The 16,039-nt window shown below is 36.8% G+C and overlaps 1 protein-coding gene across 2 annotated transcripts in view; it reads right to left on the reverse strand.

Moving 5' to 3' along the window:
* Window positions 1-16,039, reverse strand: part of LOC139114774 (transcriptional protein SWT1-like) — a 60,355-nt gene that overhangs the window by 16,449 nt on the left and 27,867 nt on the right. For both annotated transcript variants that reach the window (XM_070676678.1, XM_070676679.1), the window contains 6 exons: window positions 13,933-14,223; window positions 12,715-12,809; window positions 6,438-6,500; window positions 2,392-2,480; window positions 1,912-1,993; window positions 1,112-1,339 (listed from right to left, as the gene is read on the reverse strand). In XM_070676678.1, coding sequence (XP_070532779.1) covers window positions 1,112-1,339; window positions 1,912-1,993; window positions 2,392-2,480; window positions 6,438-6,500; window positions 12,715-12,809; window positions 13,933-14,223 — 848 coding nt within the window. The remainder of the gene's footprint in view (window positions 1-1,111; window positions 1,340-1,911; window positions 1,994-2,391; window positions 2,481-6,437; window positions 6,501-12,714; window positions 12,810-13,932; window positions 14,224-16,039) is intronic.

The raw sequence follows: 16,039 nt of genomic DNA on the forward strand, positions 1-16,039 counted from the left end.
TGAAGTTGCTGCCAATCGAACTCTGTGGTTATATTCAATGTCTAACGCAAATGGAAGACAATTTTTTAGGAAATTTGAGCGTTTGTGGCGGGGAATCAATGACCGTTGGCAATTTGAAATGACCATCAATCAAAAGCTTGCATAAACTCTGTTTGCAGGATTAGCAAAATGTGACAAAAGGTTGCAATGAGGTCAGTTTGTGTAATTAATGTTATAGAAATCAAACATCATACTGGCCATGTGTTTGAATGGGAGGAGAACTCCACTAATGCGAGAACCTGGGATTGAAAAGTGCAGCTTTAAGGGTTCGTTGATAATATAATGGAAATAACAGACTCCCCCTGACCATTAACGTTTATTTATGGGCGCGGGTGAGAGGAAAGCCAAATAAACGGGCTCGGCAAGCCTCGCTTGTTAATTTTTGCCTTTTTCTTGCCCTTGCCCATTAATAAACATTAATGGTCAGCATGTCGTCCGTTATTTCTATATTAACGGTCATGGTGTTGCACTTTATTTCTGTAAAATTATTATTATCATCAATGAAACTTAACTGGTTATTCCTTATAATGATTATTTCCTATTATTCCAATGATTCACTGGTTATTCTAATTATTCACTGGTTATTCTAATTATTCACTGGTTATTCTAATTATTCAATGGTTATTCTAATTATTCACTAGTATTCTAATTATTCACTGGTTATTCTAATTATTCAATGGTTATTCTAATTATTCACTGGTTATTCTAATTATTCACTGGTTATTCTAATTATTCACTAGTATTCTAATTATTCACTGGTTATTCTAATTATTTTCTTTGTACATTAAAGGGCTAGTAGCTGGAACTCATAACGTTTTTATTTTATTATTTTTGATTTAATGTCAGCTACAGTGTCTTGTTCTACTCCCAACAGCATGTTGAAACACTAACTGTTTAGTACTATTTAGTTTCAACAGTGTTTATACAATGTAAGAGGAGACTGAAAACGTCATTACAAAGCAGAGAGTGTAGGGTAGGTTCCACTGGGTAGCACCATCTGAAAAATCTGTAATACATTACAACAAGGGTAACAAAGCCAAACACTTCTATAATTATATGAAAACTTGCTTACGTATAGTAGTTAATAGCTTTCCATATGACATCAAAGACCTCTAATACATGAGAGACACTTTCTTCTACATTACAAGTTCTTCTTCCTCTTGCTTTGCTCTCTGTGGCAGATGGCTTGTTAGCATGTCTCAATTCAGCAGTCTCTTTCAACACTTCATCTAGGATATGTTTAGATGATTCTCGCAATTCCTGAGTTTTTCTAACAGCATTGTCAAGCTGTCCATTGTAGCTGTCAAAACAACATTATCATAACTTTATGATTCAAAGTGCTTGATTGATAGAATTGAACCAACAAATTAAGCTAAAAAGAAACATGTGAGTAGCCCTCATCGAGTCATAATCATTAAATAAGGAATTCATTGCCTCATACCATACAGCTATCTGGAAAAATCATTTTAAAAAAATGAAATCTTTAGAAAATTAATATCAATTTAAATCATCAATGAATTAGGTTAATCTTGTAAACTATAAAGCATAAGATACCGCATTAGGGATAAATGCTTGATAATAAAATGACGTGAGAAATATAGTGACCTTCATAAACACAAGTATGCAAATTTCTAACAATTTGAACAAATCTTAATATGATCATGTCCAAAATCTTCAATGACTTCGAAGACAAACATGTTCACTTTGTATATCTGTGTCTACATCTGGTAATCTTAGAGGGTCCATACACGCATTATACCTGGTAATGGTACTTTATAGCATTACTGTTACTCGTGTTTTACTCTTTCAGAACTCCTGAAATTTTCATTCTTCTTTTAAAAGATCCTGTGTCTTGTCTTTTGCAAGTCTTACCTGTCATGTTTTCTGAGGGCGTTGAGGAGTTCTAAGGCATCACTCATTAGATGCAAAGCTTGCTTCATATCCAATCCATACCCTGTAGTACAAAACAAAATGCCACACAATAAAGTCCCTTTCAAAATAACAAAATGCTGTGTCTGATCAAACTCCTCAACCTGAGCAGTTGTAAAAAGTGTACAACAAAGTTTATATCAAGTTAAACAGTGGAAAGAAAAACATTTCAAAAGTTACTTTTTAACATACAAACTTCAGGACAAATATCTTGAAAAACTGAAACAATCAGAATTCAAAGCTATGTTTCTGTGCACTGATAGATAGATAGATACCTACCTATCTCCATACCCACACACACAAAAACACACACACACCAACCACATAGACTGAAGTTAGCAAGAATGTTAATTGTCTCTTTCAAGGTCATTTTTTCAATAATTGAAGAGTTTTATGCTTCATAAAATATTTAAGTTGTCCTACCTGTTCTACCTTCAAAGTATGATGATAAATTTTCTAATGGTACTTTGACATCTCTCTTCAAAATCATACCAAATACTGCCATCCAGTGTCTACAATTACAATTACAATAGTGTTTCATTGAATCTCTTTCACTAATGATACATTTAAGCATCGTCATTAGGGACATAAATGGAATTTACATCATCACTAGAGCAATGAACACCCTGATTACACCTGTGTTTGTTTACATTTCCTACATGCAAGCAAGTATCAATTAGTTTTAATTATTCTAGTAATCAGTGTTTCCGCTGCCCGCTCGCCAAATCGCAAATGCGAGAAAAAAGTAGCGTTTGGCGAGAAGATTTTGGCAAAAGTTAGCCAAACTTGCGAATCGAAAATTGCACTATGACATCATCACTTTGTCCGCGCGCACATGTCCTGCATTCAACTTGAGATGTAATGCTTTATCTCTGTGCATCCCCTGACCTTATGCGTCAGGAGATCCTATTTGTAACACATACAGTATGAATAAAATTGTAACGAAACAACTCACAAATCAATAACCGCATGTATATCATGACTAGTTGACTAAAATGTTGCGAAGTTTTGGGTTTGACTACGCGCAATGTGTGCCTACAGATAACTCCGTGCAGTGACAGCCATGTCATCGTCAACACTGAATTGAATTGAAGGATCGTAGTGACGGTGAAACTAAGCAAACGGCAAACTTTCCTTTTTGACTTTGGCTGCTCCACCAATATGGGGGAACCACCCCTACAACACACATTCTAAGCGCAAGTAAAGCTATGAAATGGAAAGAAAAATTATGATCAATGTAGGAAAGTCGATCGTGAATTTGGAAAGGAAGGTAGCGGCATGCATGGTCAAAAGCATACGCATGACATTTTTTTAGAACGTAGAGCGAGTAAGGCACTCCTGAATAGCGAAAATGTTCGTGGTGTATTGCTGCCAACAAGAAAATACCTTTACTTGCGTTAGAAACTTGTGTGAATTGGCTTCCTTAAATATAAATTCGCGACAATTTTCAGTGTATCACGGACCGTGGTGTATTGTGACGTGACATCGTATACAGACTTTCAGAGAAGCGCTCGCTCGTCCGCCGAGTCGGCCTAGTTCCGCGTTCACATCGTGCAAATAAATACGCAAGTCTTGTCGCGATATTTGAGCATTTAACTTGATCGTCAGTGAAACAAAAAGATGTTTCTCCATATCAAAAGGGTATATATTTGATGTTTTACGGTTCTGTTCTAGACGTGAACATTTGATCCGTGATTTCCGCGATCCATGGCATGATTGAAGCTGGCTGTGAATACACACTGACGTCTTTGATGATGACCCCTGACCCAAGCGCCATTGATATGCTGTGCGCTGTCCGAGCTTCGCTTGCTAAACTTCAAACGTAAAGCAAATGTATTGGAAGTCTAAAAAATGCACATATTTCTCAAGTCTGAGGGTATTTTACTTTTAAACTGCTACGAGAATGGATATCTGATTCGTTTGAAAAAACTAGTATATAATGCTGAACCAGGTTTCGTGCCATTGTCTGTAGCACGCATGAGAAAGAAATGACGTCATTTGTGATCAGTGGTATCGGCTTGGCTAATTGAATATCTGGTTTGGCGAATAATTTTTTAGGGCTTCTAGCCAAATTTGCTACAAGATTTTGGAACCCAGGGGAAACACTGGTAATGCAGTTCTGATTGCATGATTTACATCTGTGACTGTCAAAGACTTGGGTAAAAGACAATAATGGAGGAGACCACGCGTCTTTGAAAGCTTTTGGTCCAGTAACATTTAGTTGATCACAAAGTGCAACCAAACCCTAGATTATTAGGACTTTGGTGGCATCCTAAGGAGCTCCAGACTTCATGTTGATAGTGCAGTTACAAAAAAAACGGTGTATTCTAGAATTTTTAAAGCATTATTGCAAATATTTTCATGATGTTCAGTCTAGAAGTCCCAGTTATATCACCCTGGTATGCAGCGGCCTTGAATACTGTTCTCTCGCCTGGAATCCGTGGCAAAAGAATCTTGTAGCTAAATTTGAATGTGTTCAAAAGAAATTTACTAAATTTTTGAATTTTATACAGGTGTGGGCTATTGTTCTTCAGAGTATACAGAATTATGTAAATGTTTAAAATTGCTTTCTTTGCACAATTATGAAGTTAAGAATCATTGTTTTCATACAAATGCGTTCAGTCAGTGGTACATTGTTCTTGTGTAGCTGGTAGACTATGTTGGCCATGCATGGTGAGCAAGCGTACTCATTCAGAAAATCATGTTGGCTCGGGTCATCGTATTTTGTTTATTATTATGCTTTATGCATACTTTGGAAGTCATTTGGTTCTTTTCGGTATCGTAGTGGAGCCAGCTGAAATCACGTAACCATTTTTCATGAAGATGTCGAACATGCGGCATTGCCTCAATGAAGGCTGAGTTTCCGATGCATGGCTGCTCAATGTTTTGAGACTGCTCTATTTCTGACTGATGCGTTTCTGATGTGGATGGCTGCGGTGTGCACGGGTTTTCAGTTTCCAAGAATGTAGACAGCTGAGACACGATGTCATATTTTATCGTATTGTCTTCACTCGTTCTGTTGTAGGATTTGCCTTTTTTTGGGCGGATGGTCCAAAGAAACTAAGAATTGTTCTGCCTCGGTGTTTTGTATTAATCACGGAAGCCATTTTCCTTTCCAGAGAGTACTGCGAGGCATTGAATTTGACAGAGACACTGACTGGCTGACTCAAATCTAGCGATGAAAACCAAGTTCATGATTATGCAAGTGAAAAATCACAGAAGGTTGCTATGGAAGTGGCACGTCTCACGAGGCTGAGAGCAGCATGTAAGTATGAGTGGTGTGGAATGTCTACTTCTGCCTTTTGCGTATAGCACATATATAAGTGTATTCTAGGGACTTCATTTTTGCTGAAAGTTTTGTTGAACTGACGGCGCGCTGCGCCTTGCGGACCCGATGATTGATTTTTTGGGGTCATCAATTTTTTCTTGTGGCAGGCGCAAGGCCGCGGCCTTGGCAGAACACTGTGGATACATATATATAAAACATGTAATGGAAAGTAGTCAACTGACAGATCTATATTAACTACACTACTCAAAGTAGGACTTCTTTATAGTGGCACTGAGGTAATTTTGTAGATTATACTGGTAGATAGACAATGAGAATTGACTTGAAGAGGACAAACAGCAACTTCCTAAATATCAGGAGGGCTAGTGGTCTCCTGCAACGAGGCAAAAAATTCCTATGTCCGGTGTATGAGTAGTTTTAATTTATGTCTCCGTACAAAAGTATATGAGTTATTTTCATTGTGGTTTGAAAAGAGAATCTTTCAAACGGAACACAGATATTGATGAATAATATTGAACCTAATATTAAAGATGTATTAATGTGGACATTTCTTCTAGGGTCTAAGATACATGTGAACAACATCAGTTGTACTCGTTAAATGTGATGAGTTCTGCTTGATTTCTTGATCAAAGTAGCCTAACCAAGCTGAAATTCATGACAAATAACCAAATATTTTGGACAAAAACATCTTTGGCTGTAGTTTTCACTGAGATGATAGTGAATTTCATATCTTGATGCCTACACAAGTGAGCAAGATGTACTCAAAGCATTCTTGGCTGTATGATTGCTTGACTATATACAGTTAGTATTTGGATTTTTGATTCATTTTTTATTGTTACCCTTCATTCTGAAGCAAACTCTCTTTGCATCATTCATTTGTAATAACTGACCATAAATATGTTGACAATGCATTCCATTTAAATTTTCTTGTTGACTGAAATATGCCGAGCAACAAACCAAATGACTACGTGTGTACTGAATCTTGGATAGTCTGAATTTTGTTTTGAAAACAAAGATAACGTCACCCCTATTGATTACATTTGTAGTATATTTATCAAATATTTGAGCAAAACAACCAAGTACACATGTGAAAACACAGCGTCTCATTGATGGATTTGTTGCTATGCAGACCTGTGTATACAGCATTTATAAATACCATGCTTTAAGATTAAACACAACTTACTTGTTGTAGCATTGAAGGATATCGTTTAAAGTCCAGGGAGGTTTGACAAATATTATGTCCTGCCTGTGGAAACAATCATATTTTGATAATATCATTATAACGGTTCACATCCTCTGAGTAAGTTGCAATTTTGTTGTCCACAGCATCAAATCAGAAACAAATAGAAAAGCTGCTATAGCTTTGCATATTGCTCAAGATTTCATGAAAACAATGTGATACTTTTAGAAAGTAAAGTAAAACACTGCCATATTTTACAGTACCCAGCAATTATTCTATTGTGGAGCCCAGGTAAACTATCCTAAATTGCTAACAATAGTGAAATTTTCACATTGTATATTTCATTTTGATTATAAAACATCAATATTCAATAAAAGATCTGACTTCCTGAATTTGTTTAAAAATAGTGACAATATCAATTGTTCGCTCCCATGTAGTTATCAAAACAAGTCAACAATTAATACAGACAGACTGACATACACAGACTGGCACAGAGTGATGACATTGACCCCAAGTGTGTCTTGGCCCATGGAGAGTGATAAAGATATAACAAACAGCTGAATGTAATGATAAAATAGTTAAGTATAGGCCTATACAGGCACTGGGAGTGAATATGTTACAGCAATTTGATTAGTTTCTTTTCCTTTTCTACTTCTGTGATAATCTTTTAGACAATCAATCTGCAAGGCATGCGGCAGTTTATGTATTGACAAATATGTTATCTTTTACAAGCACACAGTAAACTGTTCTTGATTTTTCATTTACAATATTTGACATAGACTGAAATACATAACATGCAACCAATGTTTACACTTTGCCCATACACCAGATACATGGGGAAATTTCAACATACAATCATCAACTCAGAAACCCTACAGGAAAAAGTAAACATTGTTTTCTTCCAGAACAGCTGGTACATCCACATCTAGAACAACTTACAAACTTAACCAATTACACAAGGATGATGACACAAGAGATAAAGTTTAACTGTGGTGAACTTGACTATTCCTTTCAAATCCTTACCTAACTTGACATCTTAAACTAAAATACACTGCATGGTTAATTGTGCACAAAAATACATCGGGGTGGACCATTTGATAAGGGATGGTGTCTGGAAGATCGATGAGGTACATTATCTTTTGTATCCGATCCATTGTACATTCTTTTTCCCCCAATCTCCCACCTTTTCTTTTTGTCAAACCTTCTCTGGCTGAATTTTTTATTGGCATTAGTTTGGAATTTTTTCAAAATCTGCCAGGATTTTTTTACCGCATTTCAACACCAAATACAGTTTACCATATCAAATGCTTACTAAACCACCACATTATATACTCTTAGTTCCAGTAGGTATAAAATTACCAAAAAAAATCTCAAAAATACAAAATGAAAGATATCCCAGTAAAACTGAAAGTTTTGCAAAGTTGCCCCCCAAAATTCCGGATTTCAACTTAATTTCAATATATCTTATTAACAAAAACCCTAAGGACCGGTTTACCAAATATCAAAGCAATCAGACTGGTAAATTTTGAGAAACAAATTTTTTGACCAAAAATGAGAAAAATTGCCCCCAAAATACAAAATTGCAGATTTCATTCTTATTTTAAATATATCTAATTAACATAAACCCTAGGAACCTGTACACTAGATATCAAAGCTACCAGATCAGAAGTTTTAGGAGAAAAAATTTTTGACAAAAAAGGCAAAAATTGCCCCAAAAATAAAAAAAAAATTGCCAGTTTCAACATACTTTCAATACATTATATGGAGATAAATCTTAGATACCTGTATACCAAATACCTGTATCAAAGCTATCAAATCAGCAGTTTTTGGATTAAAATATTTTTCATCAAAAATTGGGAAAATTGCCCCAAAATTACAAATATGACAATATCAATACAATTTGTACAAGCATGACTGAGGTCATTCTGAGGAACATGAATATTAAGTTTCATAGCAATCAGACGAGCGATTTCAGAGAACAGGATTTTTTGACTAAAAATGGAAAAAATACCCTAAAAATACAAACATGCAAATTTCATCCCAATTTTTGCACACATAATTTAGAATACCTAAAGAAATCTGCATACCAAGTTTCAACCAAATCTGACCAATGCTTACTGAGTATTAGCCATTTGTAGGATTTTTCCTTTTTTCCCCCTCATTTGCATATTTTTGGCACTGAAAAGTTCATTTGAACAAATTCACATCTCCACCCCTAGGTGCACCTGTACACCAAATACTAAGACAGTAGGTGCTACGGTTTAGGAGTTTTTGATGTGGACGGACTAACAGACATACATACATACATACATACATAAACACAGACGCCATTTTGCCACCTTATACGAATAACTCCCATTTGCATATATACAAATGCATATATGGGAGCGTAAAAACAGTAAAACATGAAAGACAGTTGTCTTAGATCACTCTGCATCTCCTGCATCAACCACACATGACCTTTGGCCTTGGTAGATAGCTCACTTGCATAGGTAGAGGTGATATTGGGCTTATGCAAAGCTGGGCCTATGTTAAAGGCACAGGTTTTTTACAAGCTTTATCTTGTAGCAAAGTGACCAACTGTGCTAAAATTCTGAAGAGGAACAAAGGACTACAATCACATAAACTGTCAATTGCAATGTCGATAACAACTGATGCCATGGATCAAGGATTGCTGCTTTAGGCACATAGACAATGCAGTTTTCATCTTTCTAACCAGCTGACACTTCAGTCCAGTGGTTACAGCCCTATTCTCGTTCAAAATCAACATTTCCTATTTTTTTAAAAATACTAGTAATATTCCCTTTCATTCTTGCTGCAAACTTTGTTCTATTGTACAATCAAAGTGAGACTTGAGTGGACAACGTGGGTCATCAGTATGTATTTGGGAGATGGTGCAGTGGCAAAGAATGTGAAATTTTCAGAAGAGTACTTTCAGAATATGCTTTGGAATACAATTCAGAATAACATTCAGACACTCGCTATGTGAGATAATATTCTGTATATTCCAGAAGAGTACTTTCAGAATGTGCTTTGGAATTAACCAAACTTACTAAACTTTTACCATAGTTATGCTATAGGGTAACAAGTCATTGACAATGACATAGTCCCCACTTGTAATAGGAGTATTAGTCTTAATGGGGCAGGGAAATGAGGTCATTAAGAAGTATCACTGGAGTGTATATGTTTAGATCTATGGACACATAGGTCTATGTCATTGTTCCCAATTTGAAACAAGAGGCATGTCTAAGTTATGGTTCTAAATCGGGAAAAAAGATCAGACCTCTAGCTGTATTGGCCAGACCAAGAAATACATATGTGCATAATAAATGAGGTACAAGATGTGACATCTTAAGGTCTATTATCCTATCAAATTGAAGCGTAAAGAACTTGTGGTTACTGAGTTATGCATATATATGCATATTCAAGGTCAAAGGTCATCAAGGTCACGTGACATTTGAAATAAAACATTGTATTGCTAATTAATCCAAATATGCCAAAATTCAGACCTCTAGCTCTATTGGCTTGCCCACAATTATATATGGGCATAATTAACAAGGTAAAGCATGTGTTGTCATAAGGTCTCCCATCCTACTAAATATAAAGGACATAGCACTTGTGGTTACTTATTTATTGACATAATCGTGTATTTTAGGTAAAAGGTTATCGAGGTCACATGACATTTTGTCAAAATATTTCTATCCTATAGTCTATCCCTATATACTAAAAATCATATATTTACCTCTATCGGCTTGCTCAAAATTAGATATGCACATAATTAATGAGGTACAATATGTGGCATCATAAGGTGTCCCATCATACCATATATGAAGGGTGTAGCACTTGTGGTTCCTGAGTTATGGACAAATATGTATATTTGAGATCAAAGGTCACTGAGGTCACATGACATTTTGTCAAAGAAATTGTATTGCTAAGTTATCCCTACATACCAAAAATCAGACCTCTAGCTCTATTGGCTCGCGTAAAATTAGATATGTGCATAATTAATGAGGAACAATATGTGGCGTCATAAGGTGTCCCATCATGCCAAATATGAAGGGTGTAGCAATTGTGGTTACTGAGTTTTGGACAAATATGTATATTTGAGGTCAAAGGTCACCAAGGTCACGTGACATTTTTTCAAAATAATTGTATTGCTAAGTTATCCCTATATACCAAAAATCAGACCTCTAGCTCTATTGGCTCGCTCAAAATTAGATATGTGCATAATTAATGAGGTACAATATGTGGCGTCATAAGGTGTCCCATCATACCAAATATGAAGAGTGTAGCACTTGTGGTTACTGAGTTATGGACAAATATGTATATTTGAGGGTAAAGGTAATTGAGGTCATGTGATATTTTGTCAAAAAAATTGCATTGGTAAGTTATCCCTACATACCAAAAATCAGACCTCTGGCTCTATTGGCTCGCTCAAAATTAGATGCACATAATTAATGAGGTACAATATGTGGCGTCATAAGGTGTCCCATCATACCAAATATGAAGAGTGTAGCACTTGTGGTTACTGAGTTATGGACAAATATGTATATTTGAGGGTAAAGGTAATTGAGGTCATGTGATATTTTGTCAAAAAAATTGCATTGCTAAGTTATCCCTACATACCAAAAATCAGACCTCTAGCTCTATTGGCTCACGTAAAATTAGATATGTGCATAATTAATGAGGAACAATATGTGGCGTCATAAGGTGTCCCATCATACCAAATATGAAGGGTGTAGCATTAGTGATTACTGAGTTATGGACAAATATGTATATTTGAGGTCAAAGGTCACCAAGGTCACATGACATTTTGTCAAAAAAAATTGTATTGCTAAGTTATCCATATATACCAAAAATCAGACCTCTAGCTCCATTGGCTTGCTCAAAATTAGATATGCACATAATTAATGAGGTACAATATGTGGCGTCATAGGGTGTCCCATCATACCATATATGAAAGGTTTAGCACTTGTGGTTACTGAGTTATGGACAAATATGTATATTCGAGGTCAAAGGTCACCGAGGTCACGTGACATTTTGTCAAAGCGTCTGAGATATCTGCGTGAACGGATGGACTCACATGGATGGACTAACGGACTGACATGACCCAATCTATGAGCCCCCTGGACTTTATCTGTGGGGACTAAAAACTGTGTCACTGCACACTAAATTTTTATTTTTCTTGGCCTTATACATGGAAGTCTATGGACTGCCTTATACATGGGAGTCTATGGACTGCCTTATACATGGGAGTCTATGGACTGCCTTATACATGGGAGTCTATGGAGGTGAAAACTAAAAAGTCCTCTAACACTGCCAAATTTGATCGCATTGTGAAACAAATCGATGTGCACCTGTATGAGGTAGAGTACTATCCTTTTACCAAATTTGAAGGAAATCGCTCCAGGCGTCTCTGAGATATCTGCGTGAACAGACGGACGGAAGCACGGACGGACAGATGGACGGACGCACTGACATGACCAGACCTATAAGTCCCCCCAGATGGTGTCCGTGGGGACTAATTAAGTATGTGTACAGTCACATCAAATTTGGTTCAATATTTCTTGAGATATAGCCCTATGGCAAAAAAGTCATAAAATATGCAAATGAGCAATTAATTAATAAGCCACACCCACCAAAATCTAATCAGATCTAAGTCTCATCATGATAATACCAAATACCAAATTGCATGACATTGGACCTAAGGGTTCTTAAGTTATGAGTGGAACAAAATCTGTCTACGGACGGACGGACGGACGGACAGACGGACACACACACAGACATTGTGGCGACAAAGGACACCTTTGGTGCTTCGCACCACGGTGTCCAAAAATTACATTTGTATTAAAAATGACAAACGCTATGAGGAGACAATCCATATTTGACAGCTAATTTACAACCATTCTTGTCAATCTCTGGTTCTTATAATAGTTGATTGACAATGATGTAGTCCATATAGATAAAGGTAATCACTTTCTCTTGTCATTGACAGTGGCAGATACCAGAAAAAGTGCAAATAGATTGTGTATCTGAAGAGAGGGCAGATAGGAAACTTGAAATATGTATGTTTGCAAAAATTTCAGTTGAAGGATTATGCTCTTATATTTTGACATTGAACATAGTATTTACAGAGTTTTAATCAGCTGTAAGTTTCAAGCAAAAACCCATTGGAGGTCAATAATGAACCAATTTTGCAGAAGTTGAACACCAACCACAGGGATTTTTTTGGCTCTATCTTGATGATCACAAAAGATATATTCCAGATAATTTGACTTACCAAAGTTCTCCATAAATTGTCTTCATTTCCATGACTAAAGCAACAGATAATGCATCTCGTAACACTGTCCTCAACTTACAAAGATGTTCATCAGCCTGGAATATACAATATATGCATACGTACTGTTTACAAGACAAAGACCTACAAGTACTTGTAGTAAATTTCATAATATTTATAAAAAGTTAACAACAATGTGATCACAACAATCATTTTGAAACATACTTTTCAGAACTGACTACACAGAAATACTACCATAGTCATAGGAGTGTAACCCCCTGCTCATGTACAAGCCCCTTCACTAATTCACAAGTTCACATTTTATCATCAGGTCAAGTTCGTTAAAACTCAGAAGCACAATATGTCCAATGTGGTGCATCTTAACAAAAAATTGAACATTTGAATGCCCCTGTAATCACAGATACTGTAAACATGATTTTTATGGACTAAAGCCGTTCGAACAGACCAAGTCAAATAGGTGGAAATATATATGCTTACACACATTTTTAAGATAATAAATGAAAAAATACCACAATTATACGGTGTCCCTCAAATTTGATCAGAATTGGTATATACCAGTATGGGTTACCAATGATCAACAATAAATGTTGTTTGTATCTGTTCAGTGGAGGAAAATTCTACGTTGATGTTATGGTAATGATTTCTGCACAGTACAACCAGAAAAACAACAAGAAATATTTAAACCAGAAAAACAAGAATGACAAAAGTAATTAAGGTCTAACTTTAGGTACTGGAGGTCAACTTTAGCAACATGCATAGCAGAAACAAGCCCCTCTTAGTTTAGTATAAACGGTCTTCCCCCATCTACTGTCTATGGTTGCAGCTGGTCTGTTAATATGTAACAGTTCATAAACAATGACAGGAAATGAGTCAAGATCAGTGGAGTTGGCCTGTTTCTCACTGGTATGCCTCCTGCACATTTGCAGGATTTCACTTTTTCTTACCTCATTTGCACATTTTTGACACTGATGTGTTCATTTGAACAAATTCACATCTCAACCCCTGCATCTACCTGTACACCAAATACTGAGATGGTAGCTTTGGCGGTATGGGAGCCTTTGTGTGTGACGGACATACATCCGCACATACCCACAAATATACAGACATACAGACATGCAAATCAGATGCAAATGACTGATTCAGTTTATACAATAACCTCACATTGGTACAACAAATGTGAGCTAAAAAATTGCATTTCACCTTAGCTTTAATAACTTTCTCTTGATCTCTTTGCTTCAAAGTTGTACTTTCAGACTGGCTAGCAGGACGACACACTGTTTTCCCCTGAGTAGCCTGGATGGAATGTGGTGGTCTAGGTGGTGTCGGGGTAGCTCTGGGTCGTGGCAGTGTTGTCATGGGTTTTGGCATTACCCTCAGGCTGGTTAATGGCAGTGTTGTTCTAGATGGTGGTGTTGGCCTTGGTGGGGGTGGGGGTGGGGGTGGTTGCTGAGGGTTGATCTCAAGTAAATCTTCAAGTCCATCAACCAAGGTCTAAAATAAAATGTGAAGTGAAGTAGTATTATAACAACTAATGCAAATGAAAAAACAATGCTGACTGGTATAAAAGAAATCCATTTTGATGTAAAGCAAACCATGAGAGAAAGCCTCCATATTTTATATCAAGGTAATCTTTGAACATGATTTAGGTATGGAGTAAACAAGTCATCTTGATTGTTGTGACATCAGACTTATCAAGTTTTGTATGACAGAATCCCATGACAAGACAGTGCAAGCTCTGTGCTGGGGGTTTTTACTTTTTGGTTTTTACAGAGACGGCCAAAGAGAATATTGCAAGCCGGAGTTTCATGAAAATGAGTATAGCTTGCAGATAACCATTCTTGATTTGTTTATAAAATACCAGCTGTTTACAAACAAGCGGTAGTCCAGGTTACAAGTGCTCATTAACATAAGGTTATGGCATAATAGTTCTGGTATTTGTACTGCACTGAAGATGCCAAAGATGCTCCTATGCAAGTGAACCGTTGCACGTATGTAATACTAAGCTTATGTAACTGGGATATCCGAGAAACAAAGCCACTGTAAATTACAAATTTACATCCCAGAACAAGCTGTCTTGTAGGTGTATACAATCATTTATGAAAATATCACAACAGTGGTGAGAATACACAGCAGAGCAGGAAGTGTAAACACACAGTATCATGTGTCTGCTTCCGTAGACTTATTGGCACCTGGGTAACTTACTGTCTTGGATAATTAATTTATACTCTGTCAGGAATGAAACACAATTCGATGAACTTATTATTAATATTTCAAGCTTGGTATAAACAAGTGATTATAGATGCACCTTCATCTCTTGTTTATTTCAAAATTATAATTAAATATCCTGAACCTGAATGTTTACTTTGAACAAATGTAAAAAACATCACCATGGACCATTTACCTTGGGGTGTTCACAGCTGTACTTTGTACACAATTCACAGACCTGTATCAATCCTTAAAGAGGCACTCCCATTTGGTAACATTTTTAAAACACATTTTTTTAATGCCAAAGGTCGATATTTGACGTGGCAACCGCGTGCCGATCGCGAGATATCGATAAAAACATGTCATTTTCCGAGCGTATTTTTCACATCCCGAAGTTTTCCGATCGTTTCTGATAATGACGCGAAATCCACTGAAGGTTTGTTGTTGTGCTGATTGACGATATTCTAGGGAGTCTATAATAAGTTCGAACGACGCAATTTTACCTCCCACTCACTGCGAAGACTTTATATACAGCACTATGCCTTTACCACAGGTCAGTTTTTGAAAACTACTTCTTAGCTTTGTCGTTGCCATTATTCAAAATCAGTTGTATTATATTTTCAACCAATACCACATAAACATACGTTTTTACTTGTTAAATATTAGCCGCCTCCGATGACTACATTTTGTCGTCTGCCACACAGTACCTGTGGTTCGCCGCGCGCGTGGTATGTGTCTATGCATACCACGCGGTGGCCGCTATGTATCAACCGCACGTAACTGGGCTAGTCACCTATGCGAATTCTGGTGGAATCAGCAAAACTTGTTCTTCGTTTTATCACCAAGTCAGTAAGACTCAGCTTTCTCCCACGGGGCATGACCGATCACCGAGGCAAGTGGTACTGTGGCGTACAGCAGCGTCAGTGTAGACTCGTACTCCATAGCTCAGTTGACAATGGCCCCAGTGCCGAACGTTCGATGTTCGGAAGCTGAATTTAGGTGGGCCACCAGAATTCAAACTTTTACTATTTTGAAGACATGTTTTTATCAATATCTCGCGATCCGCGCGCAGTTGCCACGTCAAATATCGACCGTTGGCACT

The sequence above is a fragment of the Ptychodera flava genome, chromosome 16 (assembly GCF_041260155.1).
Source record: "Ptychodera flava strain L36383 chromosome 16, AS_Pfla_20210202, whole genome shotgun sequence".
Taxonomy (NCBI): Eukaryota; Metazoa; Hemichordata; class Enteropneusta; family Ptychoderidae; genus Ptychodera; species Ptychodera flava.